Source organism: Macaca nemestrina, chromosome 6 (assembly GCF_043159975.1).
Source record: "Macaca nemestrina isolate mMacNem1 chromosome 6, mMacNem.hap1, whole genome shotgun sequence".
Classification (NCBI taxonomy): Eukaryota; Metazoa; Chordata; class Mammalia; order Primates; family Cercopithecidae; genus Macaca; species Macaca nemestrina.
The window spans coordinates 3,604,102-3,631,992 of record NC_092130.1 but is presented as its reverse complement, the minus strand read 5'-3'; the positions used below and the strand labels follow the sequence as shown (position 1 = coordinate 3,631,992).

The following is a 27,891-nucleotide window of genomic DNA, read 5'->3' as shown; positions in this document are numbered from 1 at the left end:
GAAGCAAGGCCCACTCACCTGGAGTACACTTAGGCAGAGCAGGGCTAGCTTAGAGCTGGAGCCTCAGCGTCTGGCAGCTTCGCACCTTCTCTTCCATGTCTGAAAAAGACCACAAAGCCATGCGGACTCAGTCACCTTTCTCTGCTGAAGATGCCCTGTGACTTCAGTGTCCAAACTGGAGGACAGTTTAGAGATTGGGCCCTCTGGCTATCCACACCCATGTCCCATTCCCCAAAGGAGTGGCAGCAGTTTCCTGAAAAGCACAAAGCCAGCCCTCAATTCCTCTGAGATTTCTAGTCTCTGTCCAGGATCCCCAAGCCTGTTCTGTGGCCAACCTTTGCCCCCCACAAACACTCCTTTTCATCAGATCCCTACCGCTTCCAATTTGTGTCTAGCAGGGATGGGCCTCCGCCCCCAGCTCCAGAGCCCCGGGATTAGGCATGCCTGTGGGTAGCAGTGATCACCCAGAGGTAGGAGGGCACAGGTTGCTTGGCTGGCAGCTCTGATCTCTACTGTGAGATGCAACTTTGCCTATGTGGGGTCTCACTGAGCTATAAATGGCAACACAGCCATGAGATTTCCTTGTAAGTGGATTTAGGGGGGGACCCTGGGTTGACCACGACCATCCTAGGTGATGGGGAATGTGGGGTAGAATTTCATTTTGTGTCCAGTCTCAGTGGTACAAATCTTTCCGCCACCCAGCAGCCTCATGTGACCTGCCTCATACAGAATGAAACGACTGCCATCTCTACATTCTAGGCTGGCGGTAATGGGGTCTCAACTCCCACTGTAGTTCTTATGGCCTGTTTCTCAGGCCCACCACTGATTTGTCCTGCGTACATCTGATGCCTGCCGAGGCAGGCTGGGTGGTGGCTCAGCTCCCACCTGCTGACAGCCCAGGAAGCTCTTAGGCACAGGCAGGAATAGGAGCAGACTGGGCATGAAAGACCCTCTCTGTTGCTCCTTGCACCGTCCAGAGGACACGTGCCTCCGCTCTTGGACTCTTGTCCCCTCCCTGTTCCATGCTAGGAGGCTCTAGTTGCTGGCTTCAGGCTGGGTTCTAGAGACATGGCCAAGCTCAGGCTTCAAGCTCACCAGTCAGAATGGCATCCAGCTTTGCCACCACCTGCCGTGCATTGTCCAGGCTGAAGCACATTGGGGGTTTAAACTTCAGGATGTTCCTCCCAGGGCCATCAGTGCTCAGCAAAACGTAGTTCTCCTTCAGCCTGTGAGGACAGGACACCCCTTCATGTGGCCTTCAAGGCCTTCCTCAGCCTGGCCTTGGCCTCATGTCCAGTGCTCCAGCCATACTGCCTTCAGAGCCTTCCATGGGCCAGTTCCTGCCAGGACTCTACTGGTCACCCCTACCAAAGTCCTGTGCATCTGGCCCACAGCCGCCCCTGCTTGGGGTGCACTGTACCTGGTCCTGAGCCTGCTGCCCCACAGAACAGGCGCCTTGCCTCACCTAACCACCTGGAGCCACAGTCCAAGCCAAGAATGAATGGCCACAGGGAAACAGCAGACTGCAACAAGAGTCCCTGCATTCTCTGGTTTTCTGTGTGGTTGACGTGATGTATGTTGTTTTTTTAAGAATGTCCAACATCGCAGTTGGTGTAATGGGCCCCACGTGTCCCTCACGAGCTTCAGGAATCTCCCTGGCCTGTCCTCTGAGTTATCTTAAAATTCCAGTAGAAAATTTCCACCTCTTCTTAGGAAGATGGCTTTATCTTAGCATCCTTTGTAGCTAGTAATCACTTTTAGTCTACAGTCTAACCTCATCTCTGAGATGAGGGGTCTGCATGGTTGTGTTTATATTCTTTGATTCTTGTTCCCATTCTTTTGTAAACCTTGTTATTTTTATTTCTTGGGGGTTGGGAGTCTACCTTCTGGTTTCATTTTCCTATCCCAGTCTTTCTGGCACTGACCATGGCCATGCCAGAAAGGACAGGGCTTGGACTTTGGAGTTAGACGGCCCTGGGGCCAGATTGAGCTCTTGCCACCTAGCAGGGTGACTGCAGGTGACTTACCCATTTCCTCACTAAACTGGAAAAGCACCCCCAGGGTACTGTGAGATGAAAGAGTAGGCTGAACTTGGGATCTGTTTCCTTCCATGCCACCCGACCATTCCGAATCCCTGAGACTCCTGGGAGCGGGGTGGGGGTGAGCTGGGGATGTGACTGACAGCAGAGAGAAGGCAGGGACTAGGAAAGGCCAAGTTCAAACACAGCACAGAGAGATTTACATCAATACCATGCATGTCTCACAATTTGAATAAGGACACATCAAATACCAGAAGAGCTTTCCATGGTGGCAGTGGGGGAAGGGGGAGGCCTGGGGAATGGAGATAAAAGGGAATAATCATTAAACTAGAAGAAGTCCTGAGGCCTCAGGGTCCAAGTGAAAGGACAAGCAAACCAGGGCAGTGGGACTGGTGGAGTCTTGAGTTCTGAAACACCCCCCAACCCAGCTTAGGAGCAGGAGTCCTGTCCATCCCAACCACCTGTTGTGCGGCATGGCAACCCTGAGTCTGGTGCTGCCACAGCTCCCTGGTGTGAATGAAGGTGCTTCCCTTCTCCAGGCCAAGGTGGCATTAGTAGGGGTTCCTGGGTCTGAGTGCCCTGCTAGCTTGGGCATTCTAGGCAGAGGTGCTGCTCTGGTCTGGGAACAGCCTGTGTCTCATCTGCAGCCTTCGCAGTCAGGCACTGGGTACAGAACTACTAACCACTTATCTCTGTCCTCAGCTGATAGCATCAGCTGTCCCCCCGCCCACCACCACCCCCGGCCCCAGCCCTCTTTCAGTCAGGTCTGTGGCCCAGAGTGCTGGGGGTACAGATGAGCCTCCTTTCCACTAAGGGCCTCTGGCCCTGCAAAGAAGCACCTGTGGTGTCTCTTATTCCAGGAAGCAACTTGTTTCAAGAAAATACCTTGATACCAAGTAGGCAGCCTCTTCAGTTGCTGGTGTCCTTGTGGCCTCATCTTTGATCAGATCCACACCAATGAAGAGCCCAACACCCCTGCAGGGGAAGGTGATGACATCGCAGGAGGCCATGCCTGAGGGGCCAGGGTGCTCGCCTCACCCCATCTGGGTTCCTACCTGTGCCTCCTGGGGAGGCTGAGCACAGGAGGCACCTTCAGAAGGTGGTGAGAATAGTTTCAGGGAATAACTGGGCTGGGAGGGATCTTTGGTGTGGACAGAGGAGAGAGGCTTGGGGATAGCTAGGGGTCAGGTCATATCCTGGCTTTCTCCTCCCCGGGAGTGCCGTTTTGGGCAATAGCACCTCTCAGTGTCTCAGTCCTCTTGAGAGCGGACATAACCCCACCATCCCAGGTTGTTAGGTGAAGAAAATGGTACCACACTGGGCCCTGACAGGTTGGTGGTGACTGCTGCCCCCAGAGTCTCACCTGACATCCCCGACGATGGGATGTTTGATTTTTTGCTGCCTGAGGAGTTCCATCAGGAAGCTGCCCACACTGGTGGCATGAGCCTGGAGCTGCTCCTTCTCCAAGACATTCAGGACGGCCAGCCCCACAGCGCAGGACACTGGGCTGCCCCCAAACTGAGTCAGGGACAAAGAACATGTCAGATGCCCCAGCAGAGTGGGCCATGCCCCAGAGTCAGGGTGAGGCAGAACTGCCACACGGGTTCCAAGGCCAGTGGCAAGAGCACAGGCCCCAAACCCCTTAGGGTGCACAGTCCTCAGTGGTAGTAAATGGGGTTCAATGGGGGCCCCCATGGGCTGTCCTGGCTTTCCAGGAGCTAATGTGACTGCAACCCAGGTCAGGTACCCCTGAAGTACAGTAGGAGCCCCTAGAAGATACAGAATCAGAAGAGAGGGTGTCCTGTTTGTTCCCACAGAGCTAGTCTTTACCAAGAGAGGCTTTAAGGCCCCATCTCCTGGGCCCAGACCCACAGCACTGGACTAGGCACTTCCTCCTTCAAGGAGGGTCAACGCAGCATGCCAAGGCCCACCCAGGGAAAGCCACTTAACACACACCTGGAGGTCTTTGGCTCCTTTTCCCTGCCCACCCTGTCCTTATTCTGCAGGTATCTGAGTGGAGACCTGTTTTTTAGAGGATCACGAGCAAGGTGTCTCCTGCAGACCATGTTTTTTGTTTTGTTTTTAAACTACGTCTTTAAAAACATCAGCTTTGTTGAGGTATAATTTCCATATAAACTGTGTTTAAAGTATAAAGTTCAATGTGAGGTGACAAATGTATGTACCTGTGTAACCTCCCTCGCAGTGAAGTTACAGAACATTTTCATCACTTCCTTGTGCACCCATCCCACTACTGCTGGCCCCAGGCAACCACTGATCTGCTTTCTGTCACTGAGACGCTACAAGGGGCTTTGAAAGGCTGTGACATATTCCTGGGAATCTAGAAGACCATTCATATGCACAGGGATGTGCTCATGCTGAGTGCTGTGTGCGTGCTCAGGAAAGATCTAGAAAGCCCTAAGCTCTCACCACTGGCTACCTTGAGGCTCTGCAGAATGAGGAAGTAAAGGCTAAGGCAGTTACAAGCTCTTGGCTGAGTTCCAGGTCATTAAGGCGATCTCATGGTTAGAGGACCACTGAGCTAATCAAGCAGAGACTACAGTGGCCACACATGACAGAGAACACACTTTACAGAATTGGTTCAGAAAAGGCACACCACCACCAGAAAAAACCACCATGGGGAGGGAGGAGAATATGATCTCCACAGTTGCCATATTATATTACTTAAAATGTCCAGCTTTTAACACAATTCTGAAACATGCAAAGAAGCATGGCCCAGACATGGGAGAAAAAAAGCAATCAATGCAAACTGTCCCTGAGGAAGGTGACACTAACCTTATTGGACAAAGACTTTAATCAGATGTTACAAATATGTTAGCTGGGTGCAGTGGCTCATGCCTGTAATCCTAGCACTCTGGGAGGCCGAGGTGGGTGGGTTGCCTAAGCTGAGGAGTTCGAGACCAGCCTGGCCTGGGCAGCACAGTGAAACTCCATCTCTACAAAAAATAAAAACAGCCAGGCGTGGTGGCACATGCGTGTACTCCCAGCTGCTTGGGGGGTGAGGTAGGAGGATCGCTTGAGGTTGAAGCTGCAGTGAGCCACGACTCCAGCCTGGGTGACAGAGCGAGCCCATCTCCAAACGAGCAAACAGAAACAACCCCAAAACCAAGTATGTTAAGAGAACTAAAGGAAACTACACCTAAAAGATTGAAAGCAAAGCATGAAAATGATGTCTTACCAGAATCTAATGATAAAGAGATAAATTATTAAAAATCTGAAGTTGATAAGCACAATAAATGAACTGAAGCATTTTCTAGAGAGGCTCAACAGATTTTTTTTTTTTTTTTGAGAGAGTCTAGCTGTCACCCAGGATGGAGAGCAGTGGTGTGATCTCGGCTCACTGCAACTGCTGCCTCCCAGGTTCAGGCGATTCTTGTGCTTCAGCCTCCCAAGTAGCTGGGACTATAGGTGTGTGCCACTACATCTGGCTAATTTTTGTATTTTTAGTAGAGACGGAGTTTCACCATGTTGGCCAGGCTGGTCTTAAACCCCTGACCTCAAGTGATCCACCCAGCTTAGCCTCCCAAAGTGCTAGGAAATTACAGGCGTGAGCCACTGCGCCTGGCAACAGCAGATTTAAGCTGGCAGATGAAAGAATCAGTGAAAAAAAAAAAAACGTCAATTGAGATTGTACAGTCTTAAGACCAGAAAGGAAAAGGAATAAAAACAGTCATATAGACCCGAGGACACAAGCACACCAACATACTGAGTGTCCCAGAAAGAGAGGAAAGGGGCAGAACAAATACGAAAACTTTAAAAACCGTATATAACTTGCAATGAATTGAATGTGTCTCCCCCGATTCATATGTTGAAATCCTAACCTCCAATGTGATGGTATTAAGAGGTGGGGCCTTTAGGTTATTAGGTCACAAGAATAGAGCCTTCATGAATGGGATTATGGTTTTATAAAAGGGATCCCAGAGAGCTCTCACCCTTTTGACGACATGAGGGCACAGCGAGAAGTTGGCTGTTTGCAACCTGGAAGAGGACTCTCACCAGAACCCAACCACGCTGGCACCCTGATCTTAGATTTGCAGCCTTCAAAACAGTGAGAAATAAATCTGTTTATAAACCACCCAGTCTACAGTATTTTGTTATAGCATCTTGAACTCACTAAAACATAACTTTTAAAGAAATTAAAGCAGCAGTTAAATATCTTCCCACAAAACACAAGGCCCAGATGATGGCTTTATAGATGAGTTTTTACCTTCAAAGGACAGATCATCCCAATTTTATGTAAAAGAAAAAGAAGAAATATTTCCCAGTTCATTCTACAAGGTTAGTAGGACCCAGTTACCAAAACCCAAGGTATAAGAAAAAAATGTGAGCCAATATTTTACTCCTGAAAATAGAGGCCAAATTCATAAAATATAAGTAAACAGAGTGCAATAATATAGAAAAATGATAATATTCCATACCCAAGTTCGATTTGTCCCAGGTCTGCAAAGATACTAGAAAAGCCGTAAATATAATTCACCATGATAACAAATTAAAAGAGAAGAAATATTGCTTTAATACATGCATAAAAAGAACAGGATAAAATTCAATTCCTTTTTATAGTAAAATCTCATAGTAAGTTAAGTAGTAGGAGATTTTCTTAACCTGATTGAGAACATATAGTAAAAATCTGATCTAGGCCAGCTGCGATGGCTCACACCTGTATAATCCCAGCACTTTGGGAGGCCGAGGCAGGCAGATCACTGGAGGCCAGGAGTTCAAGACCAGCCTGTCCAACATGGCGAAACCCCATCTCTACTAAAAATGCAAAATAAGCTGGGCATGGTGGCACATGCCTGTAATCCCAGCTACTCAGGAATTGGTGGCATGAGAATTGCTTGAACCCGGGAGGCGGAGGCTGCAGTGAGCCGAGATCATGCCACTGCACTCCAGCCTGAGTGACAGAGTGAGACTCCATCTCAAAAAGAAAAAAAAAAGTATATATATAGTAAAAATCTAGAACGAACATCATCCTAAATGGACAAATAAGCATTCCCATAAACTGGACAAGTACAAGACAAGCATTGTCACTGCTTGTATTCACCTATCTCCTAGAAGTCTCTCACCCAGTGTAGTATGACAGCTACATTTTTTTTTTTTTTTTTTTTTTTGAGACGGAGTCTCGCTCTGTCGCCCAGGCTGGAGTGCAGTGGCGCGATCTCAGCTCACTGCAAGCTCTGCCTCCCGGGTTTACGCCATTCTCCTGCCTCCGCCTCCCGAGTAGCTGGGACTACAGGCGCCCGCCACCGCGCCCGGCTAGTTTTTTGTATTTTTTAGTAGAGACGGGGTTTCACCGTGTCAGCCAGGATGGTCTCGATCTCCTGACCTCATGATCCACCCGTCTCGGCCTCCCAAAGTGCTGGGATTACAGGCTTGAGCCACCGTGCCCGGCCGACAGCTACCATTATTTGGAGATGATATAATCGTTTACATAGACAAAACAACCAAAAAAAGTCTGCCTATAAATTATTAGAAATACTAGAGTTTAGCAAGGGGATATAAGATTAGTATAAGAAAGTATTTTATACATCAGCTGCAAACAATAGATATATAAAGACATCACCATTTCATGATAAAACTATCAAATATCTAGGACTAAATCTAATGATATGTAAGATCTTTATAGGGAAAATTATAAAACATACCATATTCATGGATAGGAAAAGGAATATTGTAAAGAAATCAATTCTCCTTGGCCTGGTGCTGTAATTCCAGTACACTGGAAGGCCAAGGTGGGTGGATCACAAGGTCAGGAGATAGAGACCATCCTGGCTAAGACAGTGAAACCCTGTGTCTACTAAAAGCATGAAAAACGAGCCAGGCGTGGTGGTGGATGCCTATAATCCCAGCTACTCAGGAGGCTGAGGCAGGAGAATCGCTTGAACCCGGAGGCAGAGGTTGCAGTGAGCCGGGAGACAGAGCGAGACTCCATCTAAAAAAAAAAAAAAAAAAAAAAAAAACCTCCTCAAACTGATCTAAAGATCAAGCAATTCCCCTATCAGAATCCCAGCAGGGTTTTTCATAAAATGTTTAAAGGTAACTCTTAAAATTTAAATCAAAGAGAAAAGAGACAGGAATAGTCACAGGTGAAAGGGGACTTTTTCTACAAGATACCAGAAGCTATTATGAGTGTAAAACCTATTATGAAGCTCTAGTAATAATGTGGTACATGAACAGTAATCTGACCAAAACTGACCAAAAAAGTATAAAAGCTCTGAAACAGATCTTCTCATGTGTGAACTTTGGTTACATAACAGAGGAGGAATGTAAGATGAATGGAGAACAAAGGGAGCAGAGAAAGATTTTTGAAAAAAGGAAAACACTGGTATCACATGCACAGAGGATGTAATTGGATTCCTGATTAACATCATGTACAAAAATCAACTGCAGATGGAGTAAGGACCTATATGTCAAAACAAAGTGTTAAAAGACTTAAGAGGAAGCGTAAATGAATATATTCTGTAACTTGGAGTAGGGAGAGAGAGCTTAAACAATATATGAAAAACCCTGTCTATAAAACAAAACAAAATGATAGAGTTGACAATGTTAAAATTTAAAACTTTATCATAAATATGTAAAGGGAGTGAAGATAGGTTATAAACTGGATGAATATATTCACAAATACACAACTGACAAGTGATTAGCATCAAATATAGATATGTATGTGTTGGTATACACACACAGATACACACATATACAAACAGACACAAAACTCGCACAAATTAACCACTAGTAAGTCAAATCAAGAAATGGGCAAAAGACACAGGCATTTCAGTGAAGAGGAAACAAATCGTCAATAAACATATGAAGAGATACTTCATGTAATCTGAAATCAAGGAATGGCATATCAAGACCACACAAGCTACTGTTTTACGCTCCACTTGACTGGCAAAAATTAAAAGGCACTGAAGTAGATACAGTCCGGGTGTGGTGGCTCACGCCTGGAATCCCAGCATTTTGGGAGGCCAATGTGGGCTGATTGCTTGAGCTCAGGAGTTTGAGACCAGCCTGGGCAACATGGTGAAACCCCACCTGTACCAAAAATACAAAAAATTAGCTGGGCATGGTGGCGTACACCAGTGGTCCCAGTTACTGGGGAGGCTGAAGTGGGAGGATCACTTGAGCTCCGGAAGTAAAGGCTGCAGTTAGCTGAGATTGCACCACTGCACTCCGGCCTGGGTGACAGAGTGAGATTCTGTCTCAAAAAAAAAAAAAAAAAAGGGCCGGGCGCAGTGGCTCAAGCCTGTAATCCCAGCACTTTGGGAGGCCGAGACGGGCGGATCACGAGGTCAGATCATCGAGACCATCCTGGCTAACCCGGTGAAACCCTGTCTCTACTAAAAAAAATACAAAAAACTAGCCGGGCGAGATGGTGGGCGCCTGTAGTCCCAGCTACTCGGGAGGCTGAGGCAGGAGAGTGGTGTAAACCCGGGAGGCGGAGCTTGCAGTGAGCTGAGATCCGGGCACTGCACTCCAGCCTGGGCCACAGAGCAAGACTCCATCTCAAAAAAAAAAAAAAAAAAAGATGCTGGGCACAGTGACTCACGCCTGTAATCCCAGCACTTTGGGAGGCTGAGGTGGGCAGATCACCTGAGGTCAGGAGTTCAAGACCAGCCTGACCAACAGGGAGAAACTCCATCTCTACCAAAAATACAAAATTAGCCAGGTGTGGTGGTACATGCCTGTAATCCCAGCTACAAGGGAGGCTGAGGCAGAAGAGTTGCTTGAACCCGGGAGGCAGAGGTTGTGGTGAGCCAAGATTGTGCCATAGTACTCCAGCCTGGGCAACAAGAGCAAAACTCCATCTCAAAAAAAAAAAAAAAAAAAAAAAAAAGATATACACTATATACACTACTGGTGGGGTGTTAACTTGTGAACTACTTTAGAAACAAATGTCATTATCTTTTAAAATTAAGGGTGAACACATACCATATGAGCCAGCAATTCCACCCTCAGGTACAGTCCTAAGAAAAACTCTTGCCACATGTACAACAGAGACTTATGAAAATTGTTCAGAGCAGCACTGTTCATAATTGCAAAAAAAAAAAAAATGGAACAAGCTCAAAGCACATCAATAGTAATGGATGACTGAACTGTGGTACATTTATACAAAGATTATAAAGCAGTCAAAGCAAATGAACTTCAGTGACAGGCAATAGGAAGGATTCTTAGTGATGTTAGCAGAAAAAATAAAATCCCCAAAGAGTATATACAGCATGATAGACTTCATATAAAGTCAAAAAACAACTAAATAATATGGGATTGAGAGTGATGGTTACCATGGTTATTTGGAGTGATGGGTGGAGGAGGCAATAAGAGGGAATTGGGGGAAACATCTGGAGAGATGCAGGATATTATCAAGGTCCTAGCTTTATTAGGGATGCTGGCTTCTCAGGTGCTTAGAACATTAATAAAGGTTAACTGAATAACTAAAAGAGGGCTATGCACAGACAGATGTTGAGAGTCTTCCATGAACCAAGGATTCTATCTAATGATGTACACTTGAGGGTCAAGTAAAACAAAGAAATAAACAAAAGTTGGGATGCTGCTCCACTGGGCCTTTGTTGTTCCCCTTACACAATCTACTTGATTTCCTGCTCAGCCAGACTCAGATCTGGTCTTGCCTTCTGTATGAAGCCTCCACTGCTTGTCCCACAGCTCTTCACTCACCTCTTGCCTGGGATGTCCTTTGTGCTGTCACAGCACCGTGAACACACTACTTCCACTGTCATCCACACTGTCATGACCATTTGTCTGTGAGCCTGTCTTTCGCTGACTGAGCTTCCGAGGCTCTGTGTCACGTGGACACAGAGTGATGGTTTTTGCCTGAATGCACCGAAGTGTCACTTCCCTCACCCCTAAGGACCTTATCCTGCCTTATCTATCTTGCCAAATCCTGACATGTTTCAGTCCCCAATTGAAACTGGCTCTTTTTGAGGAACTTAGTGAATTCTCAACCCTCTGTCCCTGCCCTTCCTCCTCTGGGCCTCCTCCTCTCCTCCCTGGACCAGTCTCCCTTCCTCCAGTTCTTTCTCCACACTGAGCACCAGAGATCTTTCCAAAGGGTACTCTCTCCAGGATTAAAACCCTCCTGTTGTCCTCAGTCTTCAAGATCAGTGCAGACTCCTTGGCTCTTTCCTGTGGGTCTGCTGCTGCCTGCCATGGTCCTCTCACCTACTCTGTAACTGCTGCCTCAGGGCCATTGAATATGCTGTGTGTCAGCTTCACTCAGGGGAAGCTCTTGACTCTGTACCCCAAAGACAGGGAGCCACTGCAGTGTGAACTCTGCTCCTAGATCATGTGTTACCCAAGTAGACCACACTCCTCACGCCTCTTAACCAGCTCAAGTTCCAGCACCTGACACAGGGCCTGGCACAGAATGGGTGGCATCTGTTGGAAGGAAGACAGGGACTCGTAGTTTTATATATATTTTATAAGACAAGGTCCCTTGTGACAGCTTTTGGATTGACACTAATTTTAAAAGATGTTTTATGTTTTCTTACCTGACCTGGCTATAATCTCCTTAAGGATAGCGTCTTGGAAGTGTGTGCTGGGCACAGCGCTAGCCCTGTAGCCTTTGCTGACTAAGGACAGGCTGATCACTGGGGGCCTATCAGAACCAATGTTGCTCCCTTGACTTAGAGCCGTCACTCACCGTGTTGAAGTACTCAACGCCGGTGGCTTCAAATGCCCTTGCCACAGGTTGGGTTGTGGCCACACAGGCAACAGGGTGGCCATTGCCAATGGACTTGCCCATGGTGACGATGTCAGGGACAAAGTCTTTTCCCTGGAGCTGGAAGGCCCAGAAGTGCTTGCCTACTCGGCCAAAGCCAACCTGGATCTCATCAGCAACAAAGACCCCTCCGGCCTTGTGGATGTGCCTGTGGCAGAGGACAGATGACTGACATGGGGGCTGTGGTTGGGAGGGATAAGATCAGGAGTCAGGAGGTCTCGGGGCTTTGCATCCTGGCTCTGCCAGCAGTAAGGTGGGGGCCTTGGGCAATGGCTGGCCTTCTTTGGGCCATTATTTCTCTAAGGGCTTTGCCTCAAAATTCTGGCAGTCAGGCCAGGCTGAGGTTGGGATTTGGACCGGACGTTGGATAACCCCATAGAGCCCTGCCCTCCCTAGGGCAGACCCTGCCCACCTACTCACTCTGCCACTTGGGAGAAGTAGCCAGCAGGGGGAATGATCTGCCCTCCCACACTGGGCAGAGACTCAGCGAAGAAGGCTGCAATCTGTGAAGAGATGGACACTGGGGACACGACCATGGACGTGCGCAATGACCAGCTTAGCCTGCCCTGCTAGTGCTAGCTTAGTCCGAGCAAGACAAGTCACCATCATTGCTGCACCCCTACTTTGGGCTCCATGTTACATCTGAAGGTTTGCGACTCAGTTTTCTCTCAGGCCTCCGGCCAACTCTTACCACCCGGATGCCTCCAGGCCCCTAGTACTTGGCATGCTCCAAACTAAATGCACTGAGTTTTCCCCCATAAGCCTGTTCCTTCCCTGTCCCCCATTCTTGATCCACGCCCCCTCCCTCAACCCATCAGTCAGCACGCCCAAGGATTCTACCTCAGCCCCCTCGCCAAACCTACTCCTTGCTCTCTGCCTGGACATGCCTGCCTCCTGCAGATCTGCCCGTTTCTTCCTTGGACTCCTGCAGAGGCCTTCTAACTGAATGACTCTTCCAGTCCATCCTCCACATGGCCACCAGGGTGATGATGCCTCAACCCAGAGAGCTGAGCATGTCACTGTTGTTTAAAACCCCTCAGTGACCCCTTCTGCATATGGCAATGATTTCCCAACTGTATTCTGCCTTACAGGTGGGAGGGCAGGGCAATGGGATGGGACACTAGTCCCCCACACCCGTTGCAATCAGAGCAATCTCCGTTTTTAGGTTTTATAGAAGTGGTCGTGGAGCACCTGAAACGCATAGGCAAGGCTTCCCTGGCCGGGTTCAGATAACCTTTCCGGCCCCACAGGCTGCCTTTCTTTGTCGTACCTCCTGTGTCTGGCTCTGTCGCTCCTTCAGTGAAGCCTTCAGAGAGCCCTCACCTGTCGCCAACAGTCTTCCCTCTGTTATCACCGTGGGTAACACACCTCTCTCTCCGACGTCTGCACCTCCACTCCATCTCCACTCTACTGCCCCTGTCAGGCCTCCCCACAGCTCACTTGGGGTCTACTGGCCACTTCGTGGTCACCTGACCTCAAGCTACCCCATTCAGATCTATCCCCCACATAGCCCTGGAGTCGGAGAGCAGCGCCAGCCCCAGAGCTTAGCGCTCTCCCGCTTAAGACTCTGGTGGTTTGCCGGGCGCGGTGGCTCAAGCCTGTAATCCCAGCACTTTGGGAGGCCGAGACGGGCGGATCACAAGGTCAGGAGATCGAGACCATCCTGGCTAACCCGGTGAAACCCCGTCTCTACTAAAAAATACAAAAAACTAGCCGGGCGAGGTGGCGGGCGCCTGTAGCCCCAGCTACTCCGGAGGCTGAGGCAGGAGAATGGCGTGAACCCGGGAGGCGGAGCTTGCAGTGAGCTGAAATCCGGCCACTGCACTCCAGCCTGGGTGACAGAGCGAGACTCCGTCTCAAAAAAAAAAAAAAGACTCTGGTGGTTCCCGGGGGCCTCCAGGGCAGAACTGCAGCTGCTCAGCCTAGTTCTGGTGCCCTCTGGCATGTGGACCCTGCCTGCCTCTCCAGGCTCAGCTCCTGGCCACACATTCACACGGTTCCTCAGCCACCCGTCGGGATGCCCTTCCTCTGCTACTCCCCACCCCATCTGGAGTGGCTGACCCCTACTGTGTCAGGGAGCACCTCCTCCAAGGACCCCCCTTGACATTCCCCAAGGCCTGCTCAGGCTCTGGCTGCCTATCATGCCCATGCTAGTGCCCTCAGACCCTCTGCTGAGCCCGAACTGCCCCTACCCCAGATTCCTGGAGGGCAGGGCCTCGTTTGGTTTTCTCTCTGGGTTCCCAGCATCTAGCACAGTGGTGGTGACAACAATGGAGGTGACATTAAATGTTTGCTGGATTGGACAGGCGCGGACAGTTACCTTCCTGCCCTTCTCCTGTGCACTGCTGACCACACGTTTCACCTCGTTGGCATAGGCCACGGCTGGGTTGGGGTGGTCCTCCCGGTAGGGGCCCCGGTAGGTGTCTGGGAGAGGTGCCTGTGGGGAGTGACAGCGCCACGTTATCTGGGCTTGGGGACAGGCACCGACCTGTTGTTGAGTTGGGCAGTGCATACCACGTGGACCCACTCCTTCTGGCCATCCAGGTTGCGGAACTTGTAGGGACTGATGTCAATCAGGGAGCTCAGGTGGCCGTGATACGCACTGGGGAGGAGAAGGGAGGGTAGGCTCGGGTCCGGGCAGCTCCTACTCCCTGGCCCAGTCTGACCATGGTCTCCCCACCCTTGAAGACACACAGCTTTCCTGACAGAGCCCCCAGGTTCTTGGGAACTTGGGAAAGAGCACGGGCTTTGGAGTCAGCAACACTTCTTGCAAGACTGCTGACTGGCTGTGTGACAGCAGCTCATCATTTAACCTCTTGGGGTTCTTTTCTCTGCTGTGAAATGGGGTGGGAGTTCCTCTTTCTGGTTTATAATGAATCTTAAATGTGTTGATACTGTCAGCCTCAGCTTTGTGCACATCACACACTCAATTCATGGGAGCTACTGCTGTGGCAGTTTGAACATGCAAAATGTTGTGGGACCACCTTTGACTCCCTTACAAAGCGCACTCTGCTCCCCAGAGCTGCCTTCCCAGAATGGTGGCCCAGGGTGACAGAGCCTCCGGGGGGTCTCAGGCCTGGTCCTCTGCCTGCCACGCTTGTCTTCAGTAGCCCAGGCCCCTTATCCTCCCTGCCTAAGGCACCCGGAGTGAGTCGCACAGATCCCCAAGCAGCCTGTGGGCCAGGCTTCTGGAAATGGTAGGGCTGTGAGTTGCACTTACTGGTCTAATACCACCACGTCCTGGTGTCCCGTGTAGTGGCGAGCCAGCCTCAGGGCCAGGTCATTGGCTTCTGACCTATGACCGAAAAGGTGGGCATGACTGAGACAGTGGTCCAAGAGCTTCCCAGAGAGAAATGCTGAGGGCAAGAGGACCCTTCTAGCAGCAAGAAGATTCTCAGGACATCAACTAGTCAGTCACTTGCTTATTTGTTTGGTATACATCAAATGCCTCCTATGTACTAGAAGCTCGGGGCAAAAAGAGTAGGTAAAACAGGCCAGGGGCGGTGGCTCATGCCTATAATCCCAGCACTTTGGGAGGCCGAGGTGGGCGGATCACGAGGTCAGGAGATCGAGACCATCCTGGCTAACATGGTGAAACCCCGTCTCTGCTAAAAATACAAAAAACTAATGTGGCATGGTGGCGGGCGCCTGTAGTCCCAGCTACTCAGGAGGCTGAGGCAGGAGAATGGCATGAACCTGGGAGGCAGAGCTTGCAGTGAGCTGAGATCACGCCACTGCACTCCAGCCTGGGAGACAGTGAGACTCTGCCTAAAAAAAAAAAAAAAAAAAAAGGTAAAACACACACGGCCTTGGCTCTCCTGGAATTTACATTCTCATATGTGTCATGAAACTTGTTTGGAAAAAACTCAAACCATTGTTTTTCCTCTGCTTTCACACTACGACAATGAACACAGAATACTTCTGTGACTCCAAAAAATATGTAAGGATTTCTCCCTGCCAGCAGGCAAGCAATCAGATTGCAGCAACACCAGCTGGGTGTCCTCCAGTTCAATTCCAACACTCTCTACGTGGAGGCAGCATCAGATCCCACAGCATGAGGGCTCAGTGCCCAAGACTGCCCCACAGCCCCCTGGGCACCAGTAGCAAGTCGGCCTCTGGAACTAATTTTCTTTTTTTGTAGAGATGGGGTCTCACTATATTGCCCAGACTGGGGGCTCAAGCATTCCTCCCACCTCAACCTCAAAGTACTGGAATTATAGGCATGAGCCACCGTGGTGGCCACCTTTGGAAATTCTTTTTTTTGAGACAGAGTCTCACTCTGTTGCCCGGTCTAGAGTGCAGCGGCTGATGTTGGCTCATTGCAGCCTCTGCCTCCCAGGCTCATGGGATTCTCCTGCCTCAGCCTCCTGAGTAGCTGGGATTACAGGCGCCCACCACTATGCCCAGTTGACTTTTTGTATTCTTAGTAGAGATGGGGTTTCACCATGTTGGCTAGGCTGGTCTCACACTCCTAATTCTCCTGCCTCGGCTTCCCAAAGTGCTGGGATTACGGGCGGGAGCCACTGCACCCAGGCCCCCTTTGGAACTTCTGACCAACTGGCTTCAAGTTGAGGTTCCCACAATTCCCTCTGTAGGTTCAATTAATTTGCTGCAGTGGCTCACAAAACTGAGGGAAATACATTTACTGGTTTGTTATAAAGGATATTATAAAAGATACAGATGAAGAGATGCATAGGGGGAGATATGAAGGAAGGGCATGGAGCTTCCCGTGCCCGCCCTGGGCGCACCACCCTTCAGGAACCTGTGTATGTTCAGCTATCTGGAAGCTCTCTGAATCCAGTCCCCTTAGTTTTTATGGAAGCTTCATGACAGCAGCATTCCTTCTCCCAGGACATGGGGTAGGACCCTCTCTGGAATGAGAGTTTTATGACCCACCATCAGAAAGGTGGGGAAGATTAGAGTCCCGCCTTGGGCAGGTGAAAGGAAGGCAGGAGAAGGTCAGAGTGATTGTCTCCTGAGGCCTGACATCCAATGTTGTAACAAAAGAGTGTAACAAGGGCTGTGGGAGTTATGAGCCAGGAACTGTGAATAAAAATGAATGTGTGTGTATGTATATATGTGTGTCTGTGTATTTATATATATGTGTGTGTACACATATATATACCACCACAAAAGCCAAAAAAGAAAAAGTGATCCTTTTTCTAAGTGCTACGATGGACGCTCTGGGAGAAAGCCAGAGGGAGCATGTTTACGGGCTGAGCTGCCACCCCCCACCCCCAATTTATGTGTTGAACCTCTAATCCCCAGTAGCTCAGAATGGCCCGTATGTGAATGGATATGAAGATAAGAGAGGTGATTCCGTTAAAATGAGGCTGTCAGGGGGCCCCTAATCCAATCTAACTAGTGTTCTTATAAGAGGAAATCTGGACAAAGACACACCAGGGACACTTACACAAAGAAGACCAACCAGGGCCATCTCCAAGCCAAGGAGAGAGGCCTTAGAAGAAACCAACCCTGCCAACACCTTGATCTTAAGACTTCCAGCCTCCAGGACTGTGAGAAAATAAATGTCTCTTGTTTAAGCCACTCAGTCTCTGTTATTTTCTTTTATTTATTTATTTATTTATTTATTTTTTTGAGACGGAGTCTCGCTCTGTCGCCCAGGCTGGAGTGCAGTGGCGCGATCTCGGCTCACTGCAAGCTCCGCCTCCCGGGTTCCCGCCATTCTCCTGCCTCAGCCTCCCGAGTAGTTGGGACTACAGGCGCCCGCCACCTCGCCCGGCTAGTTTTTTGTATTTTTTAGTAGAGACGGGGTTTCACCGTGTTAGCCAGGATGGTCTCGATCTCCTGACCTCGTGATCCACCCGTCTCGGCCTCCCAAAGTGCTGGGATTACAGGCTTGAGCCACCGCGCCCGGCGTCTCTGTTATTTTCTTATGGCAGCCAGAGTAGACCAACAGAGAGGGTCAGTGGAAGCGTCTATGGGGAGGTAACTCGTGTACTGAGTCCTGAGGGAGAAGTTTCCAGACAGATGGAGCAGCACGCACCAAGGCCTTGTGAAGGAAAAGAGCTCAGTATGCTCAGGGAACCAGGAGAAGATGATGGAGGCCAGCGCCTAAGGAGGGCAGGGTAGGAGAGGAAGCGGGGAGACATGCAGGGGCCAGGTGCACAGGGCTGGGAAGGAGCCTGAGTTTTCTTCTCAGTGCCATGTGAAGCCACTGAAGAGTTTTAATGAGAAAAGGAACATGAGTCAGCTCCCATTTTAAGAGGTGGCCTCTGGCTGTGTCTAATGGAGTCGACAAGAATAAAAGTGGAAGTGAGAAGACCAAGGAAGAGGATGCCAGGTGAGAGCAGGTGGTGGCCATGGAGATGGAGAGGTAGAGGGAGTTAAGAGGCATCATGGAGATGGAGGAGGCAGGATTGATGCAGGACTGGGGAGCATGTGGTTTCTGCCTTGAGCAGATATAGGTGGTGATGCCCTTTACAAGGCAAGATGAGCAGGGTGAGTGGGGACAGTCTTCTTGGGCAGGTTAGGGAGAACAGTACCACGGTCCAATCAACCCTTTCTTGCCTTGTGGACACATGAAGCTGGAGATGTTTGTCAGATGTCACAGGCGCAGTTAGAACCTCAAGTTGGAACATATGCAAAATGTCTGGGCTCAAAAAAATTTGCGAGTCACCAGCACATGGATGCTATTTAATACCAAGAGAATGGAAGAGATCACCTGAGGAGCGGGCTCAGAGAAAAGTGGCCCAAGACCAGCCCCAAGGAACAGAGGAGGAATCAGCAAAGAAGACAGGGAAGGAGTGGCTAGAGAAACTGGCAGAAAACAGGAGAGCACAGCGCCCTGGAAGCAAGAGGAGACAGCACTTCTGGAGAGTGGTAACTGTCCATTACTGCCGGGACAGAGTAAGACGACGCAGCAAAGAGACTGCTTTGGATTTGGCAACATGGAAGTCACTGGAATCCACACAGAATAAAGTTGGTGGCATAAGAATGCCCCTCCTCCACCACCACTGAGGAAGCACCAGCTCCCTGCTGTTTCCAGAGGCTCCAGCTCTTGACATGGGAAATGTCTGGGCTCAAGTTCCTTTCTTTGAATTGCTATTACCCCATCTGCAAAATGAAGATGGTGAATTCCACTTCCTAGAAATTATCTGGGGGGCAGAGATGACTGTACTATGTGAATGGCAACAATAATCATTACTATAATTCAACGCCACCACCTACGATTCGTTGGAATGTTCTCTCCCAGATACGCTGTAATCACCTGCCTGTTTGTCTCCACTGCTGATCCTAGTGTGAGCTACCATAACCTTTCACCTGGCCACTGAACTGGCACCTAACAGTGTCCACTCTTGCGCTCTGTTCCCTGTAAGACATCATTTCCTGATTAAAGCCTCCGATGGCTTCCCAATGCTCTTAGGATAAAGACAGTCACTTGGCGGAGAAGGCCCTAGGTGACGGGCCCTGCTTCCCTCCCAACAGCTCACAGCCTCTGCTTTCCCTTAGTGCACTTCTTTCGGTTCCTCAAGTGTGCTGGGTACCACACCCTTTCCTGCTTCAGGGCCTTTGCATGGGCAGTTGTGTGTGGTGACCAACTTTGACAAGAGTTTTGCCGAGACTAATTTTTTTTTTTTTTTTTTTTTGAGATAGAGCCTCACTCTGTCTCCCAGGCTGGAGTGCAGTGGCACAATTTTGGCTCACTGCAAGCTCCGCCTCCCAGATTTAAGCGATTCTCCTGCCTTAGCCTCCTGAGTAGCTGGGATTACAGGCACCCATCACCACGTCCAGCTAATTTCTGTGTATTTTTAGTAGAGATGGGGTTTCACCACATTGGCCAGGCTGATCTCAAACTCCTGACCTCAGGTGATCTGCCCACCTCGATCTCACGAAGTGCTGGGATTACAGGCATGAGCCATTGCGCCCGGCCTTGATGAGACTTCTGATGCAGTGGCAGCACCCTTCCTTCCTCCTCTTCTAGTTATCTCCCAGTCAGCTCTTAGCTTAACATCCGTTCCTCAGGGAAGGTTTCCCTGTACCCCCAGAATAGGTCAGGTCCCCTCACTATTTCTAGGCCTCATGATACCCTGTACGCTTCCTCCAGAGCCCTCCTTGGAATTCTGTATTTCTTTGAAGAATCACTTGGTGTTTTTGTTCCTTACTGAGCAACCCACAGACAGGGATTTTGGCTGTATCCATAAGGCAGAAATAAAGAAATGTATTACCTCACTAAGCCCCAGCAATGATCCTAGAAAGGAAGTAATAACATCCTTCAGTAAGAGACAAGGAAACTGGATCCAACAGAAAAAGCATCAGGGCCTAGAGCCGGGAATCTCAGGAGCCTGGTGCAATGGGGGCTGCCTCTCCCTGAGTCCACATTCGGTCGGCTACACTACACTGGGCCCATGTGAGCAACTCTCTTTGTTATCATCTCACCCTCTTCCCGGGGGCTGGCCACAGTCACTTACCCGGAATTCAGGAAATAGAACACACAGAGCGGCTCTGGCAGGGTCTCCGACAGCTTCTGCGCATAGTCCACAATGTTGTCGTGCAGGTACCGGCTGTTGGTGTTGAGCACCTGGTTCTGTTCATGTGCTGCTCGGACCACGACTGGGTGGCAGTGCCCGACTGGAAGAAGGCCACCTCCATCACACAGCTGGCTCCGCTCAGCCAGTCCCACTGGGCCTCCCCCAGCCCCAAGCTATAAACCCAGCCAGAAGAGACGCAGTTCTAGTGAGAGAGGTAGAAAGAGGGGAGTCTGAAGGCAGAGCAGGGAGAGAGAAGCTAGTTCTGGAAAGGCAGATCCAGGAGTTCCTGAGATTCTGGCAGAAGGAAATGTTCTTCAGCAGAAGAACCCTGTCTAGAAAGCCCATGTCTTTTTTTTTTTTTTTGAGAGTCTCGCTCTGTCACCCAGGCTGGAGTGCAGTGGTGTGATCTCGGCTCACTGCAAGCTCCACCTCCTGGGTTCATGCCATTCTCCTGCCTCAGCCTCCCGAGTAGCTGGGACTACAGGCGCCCGCCACCACGCCTGGCTAATTTTTTGTATTTTTAGTAGAGATGGGGTTTCACTGTGTTAGCCAGGATGGTCTCCATCTCCTGACCTCGAGGTCAGCAAGCCCGCCTGGGCCTCCCAAAGTGCTGGGATTACAGGCGTGAGCCACTGCGCCTGGCCTAGAAAGCCCATGTCTTTAAGGAGGCCTTTTTTTTTTGTTTTGAGATAGGACCTTACGCTGTCACCCAGGCTGGAGTGTAGTGGTGTGATCATGGCATTCACTGCAGCCTCAAACTCCTGGGCTCAAGTGATCCTCCCACCTCAACCTCCTGAGTAGGTGGGACTAAGACACCAGTCACCATGCCTAGCTAATTTTTAAGTTTTTTTGTAGAGACAAGGTCTCATTATGTTGCCCAGGCTGTAAGGCCTTTTGAGGCTTGCATGACAAAGGTGGGGTAGGGAGTGACTGTCAACTTTTTCACTTCAAGCCAAGGGGGCTGGTGGTAATCTTGACTGCCAAAGGCCAAGGATAGTAACAGTGAGTATGTACTGAGAGCTCACCATGTGCCAGGCACATTCAGAGCAAGCTACATACATTAACACATTGAATTCTCCTAATACCTTCAAGTGGCTACCTAGTAGCATTATGTCTTTTGCAGATAAGCAAACAGAGGCACAGAGAATTAAGTAACTTGCCTGAGATCACAAAGTTAGTAAGTAGGAGATTTGAGCCCAAGCAGTCTAAGACTAGAGTCTCTGCCTTTTTTTTTTTTTTTTTTTTTAAATCTCGACTTTATTAATCTTCCATGTCCCTGCTGAGTCTCAGACTCCTTTTCTTTCCGTCAGCTCTGGCAGCCTTATCAGGAGGACTGAATTCCTGCTTCAGCTCCCTTGCCCAGCACCTGAGATGGCCAGTGAGGCTGAAGCGCCACCTTGACCCCAGCACTTGGCCAGCACTGTGCTACGCTGCTGGTCACAGCTGGGCCATCTGCCACTCTGTGAGCTCATCATCAGTCCCAAGTGGAACTAGACCCACAGACCTAGATTGCTGACTCCTGCCTGGTTTAGCACAGCTCCAGACTGCAGAATTCCACAGCTATATTGCAAAGGCTGAGCCTCCTCTGCATATTGGTAGTGCCTCAACTCAACCCAGGTTCTCCACACCTCTCGGTAATCTCAGGCAATCTCAGGTCATCTTGGGACCAGGCTCACAGCCTTGGCCTCCTCTCCTGCCCTGCCAACCTGAGGTATGATACTGACCGTGAGCCACATTGTTGATGCAGTCGATGTATTCTGCCCCTTGTTCATCGTACATGTACTGCCCTTGGGCCCGGACAATCTTAATAGGATCCTCGGGAAAAAAGAGTCTGCAGGAAGAGCTGTGGGGACAGGCAAGGAGTGGACAGCCATGTCTGAAGACCGAAAGGGTGAAGTCCACTCATCACAGGCCCCCGCCCACCCCTTCCCAGTTTCTGGGGGAAAAAACGAAAGCTTGAAGGGCAAGGTGCTGCTTCCCTGCCTTGTCTCCTCACTCCACAGGTGGCTGTAAAGGAGGAAGCAGATGGGGTACCAAGTTGCGGAAACTTAGAATTGTTTCTTAAAGCATTTTAAGTCTCAGTGGCCTCCTGGCTCATTTCTGCATGTGGTCACGTCAGTCTCCTGGATCCTGAGAAAAGGTGGCTGCCCCGGCCCACGGGGCTCCGGGCTACGTGTCCTCCTTGGGATGGGGCAGGGCACCAACGTTAGGTGGCTGGCTCTCAGCCCTAAACGCTCCTTGCCAGCCACGTGGTCCTGCTGCCCCTCGCTGGGTGCCAGCCCTAAGCTCCAGTGGGAGGCTACCTCACCCACCTTCCCACCGAGGGCCCCTCGCAGGTCAAGTATGCTGCCTGTGAACCGACTCCCCCGACTCTCCCTTCGTCTGCGCTTCCAGCCCCCTCCCAGGTCACTCTGGAGACAGGCCCGCGTGCGGCTGACGGGCCACCCTGGGTGAGGTCCTCCTAGGTGCCAGGGTGAAGGTCTTTTCCGGGGTAAAGGCTGCCAAGCGAGGCTGCCACAGACTGGACAGCGGTGACGGCGGGGCCGACTCCTGAACGGGGCGGCCTGGAGACGGCGCTGTCCGGGAGGAGCCCCCGGAGACCACCCACCGGGACGGCCCAGCGCCGCCGCCTTCCCGGCCCTGCGAAACTCCCCTGCGGCCGGGTCCGGGGTCGCACGGGCTGGAGAGCGGCGACCTCCTAGTCGGAGGCGCGTGCGTCGTGCGTGCGTGCGTCGTGCGTGCGCGTGCCACCCCGCGCAGCCCCGCGCCACCCGCCACCCGCCGCACGCCCGCGTACCTGATGAGCCGCTGCCTCAGGGCCAGGGTGTCGGCCTTCGAGCGCCGGTCTGCGGCCATGGCGGGTGGCTGTCAGTGGTTGTCGAGACGCCGCGCGGAGACGTTGCCGCGCGGGCTGGTCCTCCAAGGCCCCGCCCCTGCCTGGGTCGGGATTTGGGGCTCGGGTTCGCGCTCGGGCCCCTCCCCCAAGCGCCCGTGTAGCGGTGGTTGATTCTTCGCTTGCCCACTGAGCCTGGCAGCCTTCTGGCCCGTGGTCGTGCCTTGGCAGTCCCGCGCAGGAACTCGAGCGCTGCCCCGTCTCTGGTTCCGGGACGGGCCGGAGGCCTCGTCCTGCAGCCTCCCGCGGCTTCCCTTCCGGGAAAGGGTCCCGGACGACCCCGCCCCTGCTCCTGGGGCCTAGGCGGGGCTCGGAGCTACTGCACGCCTCCTTGGGCCGGACTCAGTCTTTGAGTCAGCTTGTGCATAAAATGGGATCAGCTGTGAGGACTAAGTGCGAGTATGTGACTGGTAGCTTACCCGGGGCCGGGTACACAGTAGGGGCCTCAGGGTGGGAGAAGCAGGTCCTAGGTTCTCCCAGCCCCGTGAGGGGGCAGCAGGAAGGGCAGAAGGAGAGCCCAGGGTCCCTTCTGGGGCTGACCGAGGAGATCACCGTGGGCTTGATCTTCAGGGCACCATGGTTCCTTCTAGAATCCAGGCAGGGTGAACTGGACGAGCTATATCAACGCTAAGAGAATCATGCGGTGTCTGGGCAGGAAGAGAGGTTGGGAAGCCTCCTTGTGGTACATGTGCATGACCGTGAAGCCCAGAAAGGGAAAGGGTTTTGTTGGCAGACACGCAGCAAGGCTGCAGAGGCTGGACTCCTACTGAGGACTTTTTGACTCCCAGCCCAGGGAGTGAAGAAAAAGCGTCCCAAGGGGCTGGGATGTGAGAGAAGCCCCCTCCTGGGGTGGGGGCACTGGAGCTTTCTACCTTGAAGAACCCTGGAACACGGGCCCGGGACTGCAGCCGGTGTGGGCTGGGGCAGGGGAGGCTCCTGATTGTCCCTCCTTTTCTGTCCACATCTTCCTGATTCCCAGGCCTCTGCTTCACTCCCTCATTGCTGATTTCTTCTTCTCTTCCCAATACGGTTGTAAGATGCTTAAGGAATTTATTTATTTTTTAAATTTTACTGAACTCCTGACCTCAGATGATCCGCCTGCCTTGGCCTCCCAAAGTGCTGGGATTACAGGCGTGAGCCACCGCGCCCGGCCACTTAAGGCATTCATTAAAGAACATCTGGAGTTCCTTTTTTCTTTATTGTGTAAAACATACATAACAAAATTTACCATTTTAACCATACAATTCAGTGGCAAAAGTACATTCACATCATTGTGCAACCATCACCACCATCCATGCAACAGGACTTTTTCATCTTCCCTTCGCCCAGGCTGGAGTGCAGTGGCCGGATCTCAGCTCACTGCAAGCTCCGCCTCCCGGATTCACGCCATTCTCTGGCCTCAGCCTCCCGAGTAACTGGGACTACAGGCGCCCGCCACCTCGCCCGGCTAGTTTTTTGTATTTTTTTAGTAGAGACGGGGTTTCACCGTGTTAGCCAGGATGGTCTCGATCGCCTGACCTCGTGATCCACCCGTCTCGGCCTCCCAAAGTGCTGGGATTACAGGCTTGAGCCACTGCGCCCGGCCGGAGTTTCTTATTTTTAACTGTAAAGTTGAATTGAATATTTTACATGATTTTTGGAAAACATTCTTCCCAAATTAACTGAGAGGTTAACTGCTTGTGGTCTGTATTTTTTTTTTTTTTTAAACAGGGTCTCACTCTGTTGTTCAGGCTGGAGTGCAGTATTGCAATCTCTGCCTCCCTGGGCTCATGTGATCCTCCCATCTCAGCCTCCCAAGTACCTGCTACTACAGGTGCACGCCACCATGCCCAGCCTGTACTTCGTTTCTGAGGATCAAGGCCTCACAGACCCTGTGTGTGTGAGTGGGACCGTGGTCACTGTTTTCTTAGTGGATTGGCTCCTCCTCATTAGTAGAGAGACCTATGATGCCTCCATGCCCTGCAGTTCCAGCTTTTAAAGTTGTGTGTGTGTGTGTGTGTGTGTGTGTGTGTGTGTGTGTGAGTCCTATTGGGGTCCACGTTTCAGCCCTGTCTTGCAGCTCAAACTCCAGCCACAACTGTGGCCCCGTGCAGCTCAGAGAAATCAGGTTGGCTCAGGGGCTTTTCCTACTTTAAGGCAGAGGGTGAGAAGGCTGTAGCTGGGCCCAGCTAACATCTCACCTGCTCCTGGGTCAAGAGGTGATACAGTTGGAGGTCAGACCAGGCTGAGCCATTTCCCGGGCCAGGAGTATCTTATAGCATGGCACAGGACAGCATCAGGAGGCCTCACCTTCTTCCTGCTCAGAAAAGCCCACTCCTTGACTCTGGCCCCGTGGCAAGCAATCATCTGTCCTTTATCTCATGCCTGGCCCTCTAGGCAATGTTGGAGACCAAGAGGGTAGGGGATGGAAGTGGCTGAGCCAGGATTTGAACCCAGGGCATGGCGTTTCTCAGCAGGGTTGGCACCAGCATTCTTGTTGAGATGATTTGTCATTGGGTAGGCTGGTCCTTTCATTTTAGGTGTTTGCTATCCCTGGCCCTGCCCCCTGAATGCCAGGGTGTCCTGCAATCATTGTGATGACCAAAAGCATCCCATGTATTTCTAGTGGTCTCCTAGGGACCAGGAGGAGAGAGACCTGGGTAAGTCCACTTCAGATTCAGCTATAAAAAGGGATAGTTATCCTTGTGGTTAGTTTAGCTGTCATGGGACACAGCAGGACTCAGTAAATGTACTTCTCTCTCTTCCAGAAAGGGGTACTTTGAGGCTCTACTGCCTTTCTTGGCAGGAGGCCTGAGGCCCCCCAGCCCTTGAGGCTCAGCTGTGAAGCAGGGTGCTCCTCAGTGTCTCAGCTGGAACCTCGAACAAATCATTGATTCCTCTACTGTCTCTGTGCTCATCCTGCGAGCTTTGAGGACTCAGCAGACTCTAAATGTTTAAGCTTGCAGCTGACAAGTTTACAGGCATTAGGATACAAGGTATGAGACCGCAAGGGGGCAGCAGTGAGCCAAAAATGCCCCATCCTGCCCAAAGGAGCAGGAGACACGCCCTCAGAAGACTGGGGAAGTAGGGGAACACATGGCTTCTACCCCCACAAGGATCTACCTGCCAACCACCCAGCCTCATGGAGCTGCCTATCAGATTCTATGCTCTGCCAGACAAGCTTCGGGAGGACGAATTAGAGGACAAACCCAAGAGCCTAGGTGCAGTCCTAAGCCTGCCACTATGTCCTGGCTGTGCATCCTTGGCCAGGTGATTACCCTCTCTGAGCCTCAGTTTTTCCCTATGTAAAATGGAAATAGCGACACCTATCACACAAGCCCTGGGCTTCGCAGGGCTGGCGAGGGGATCAAGTGAGGTTCCTGGATGGAGGGAGGAGGGAACTGTGAAGTGTAGCATGCAGATGGTGAGGTTACGCTGGAACTCCAGAGGAGGTGTGGACACCCAGTGACCTCCATCCATCATCACAGCCCCACTGTGTTTCTCTTCCTTCTCCTACTACTGGCTTCCCTATTGACTCAGACAACTGGCTGAGTGATGTGGCCTGCCACTTATTGCCAGTTCCTTAGGGAGACAGAGGAGGGGACTGGATATATCCCTCCCTCCTTAGCCAGTGTGTGGCCGGGCCTCTTCTGCTTAGCAAGGCCATGTCACAGAAGTCTGAGGGGGACCGCCCATACTGTGGCCTGCCCTAGGCCTCAGTCCTTGGAGACTCAGACACCGTCAGTGCAATGCACCAGCACTGTCAGAGACACCATCACTGCAGGCCCTTCTTTTTTTTTTTTTTTGAGATGGAGTTTCGCTCTTGTTGCCCAGGCTGGAGGGCAATGGTGCGATCTCAGCTCACCGCAACCTCTGCCTCCCGGTTTCAAGCGATTCTTCTGCCTCAGCCTCCCGAGTAGCTGGGATTACAGGTGTGAGCCACCACGCCCGCCTAATTTTGTGTTTTTAGTAGAGACGGGGTTTCTCCATGTTGGTCAGGCTGGTCTCGAACTCCCGACCTCAGGTGATCCGCCCGCCTCAGCCTCCTGAAGTGTTGGGATTACAGGCGTGAGCCACCACACCCAGCCCATGGCCCTTCTGGTCTAGGCCACCCTCGGTTTGCTTGGTTTTGTCATCTGTAAGAGGGTCTCTCTCTTAGGGTTGTTATAGGGACCAGCTGTGGTGAGAAGTGGGAACACTTTGCAGGACTGTGGCCCTTGCTCAGCAGCCTTGGAGTCAGGAGAGATGAAAATCAGAACCAAGTGTGCTTCTGGGTGAGGGACACACCCTACATTCTTCGCATACTCTGCACTGGATCCTCACAGAACCACAATCTGAATGCTAAGCAGTGCCCTGTCATTTCACAGCTGAGGTGGCACTTTGCATTTTTTCAGAGGGGGCTGCAACAAGATCTACAATTCCACATTTTCTCCTTGAAATATGATGTTGACACTTTCCCGTGGAGAGATGGGGTCTAATTCTCCTCCCTCCACTCTTTCAGAAAATGACACCATGTGACTTCTGAGACTTGGCCCTAAAAGGTGACACAGCTTCCAACTGGCTGACCTGGGACAGTCACTTTTGGAATCCAGCCACCATGTGGGAGGCAGCCTGGGTCACATGGAGAGGCCACAAATAAGTATTTGCCATCTGAGGTCCCTGCTATAGCCAGCAGCAACCACCATGTGAGAGTTTGAGTGAGAAGCACCCACACTGAGCTCATTAACCACAGACTGTACA

At 51.0% G+C, this 27,891-nt stretch overlaps 1 protein-coding gene across 4 annotated transcripts; it reads right to left on the bottom strand.

Annotated features, from left to right (window-relative positions):
- Positions 1–18: 18 nt before the first annotated feature.
- Positions 19–23,435, bottom strand: LOC105484094 (5-phosphohydroxy-L-lysine phospho-lyase). Of its 4 annotated transcripts, none has more exons than XM_071098045.1 (12): positions 23,077–23,428; positions 22,004–22,122; positions 20,220–20,379; positions 15,008–15,082; positions 14,302–14,389; positions 14,108–14,224; positions 12,208–12,290; positions 11,710–11,935; positions 3,403–3,557; positions 2,925–3,014; positions 1,096–1,226; positions 19–99 (listed from the first exon to the last, which is right to left on the bottom strand). In XM_071098045.1, exons 1-12 carry the CDS (start codon positions 23,133–23,135, stop codon positions 50–52), a joined length of 1,353 nt encoding a protein of 450 aa, XP_070954146.1. In that variant the 5' UTR covers positions 23,136–23,428; the 3' UTR covers positions 19–49. The 4 variants fall into 4 exon arrangements, 3 of the variants coding, with proteins under 3 accessions (XP_070954146.1, XP_070954147.1, XP_070954148.1); XM_071098046.1 differs by lacking the exon at positions 23,077–23,428 and adding an exon at positions 22,592–22,977; XM_071098047.1 differs by lacking the exon at positions 1,096–1,226 and having other exon boundaries at positions 23,077–23,435.
- Positions 23,436–27,891: the final 4,456 nt, after the last annotated feature.

Bases quoted from the DNA above. Each gene is read 5' to 3' on its own strand.
- LOC105484094 (XM_071098045.1), bottom strand. From the start codon at position 23,135: ATGGCCGCAGACCGGCGCTCGAAGGCCGACACCCTGGCCCTGAGGCAG. The intron at 14,390-15,007 runs GTAAGTGCAACT...TCTCCTCCCCAG, and splicing joins GACGTGGTGGTATTAGACCA to TGCGTATCACGGCCACCTGA. The intron at 100-1,095 runs GTGAGCTTGAAG...GGTCTTTTTCAG, and splicing joins GCTGGATGCCATTCTGACTG to ACATGGAAGAGAAGGTGCGA.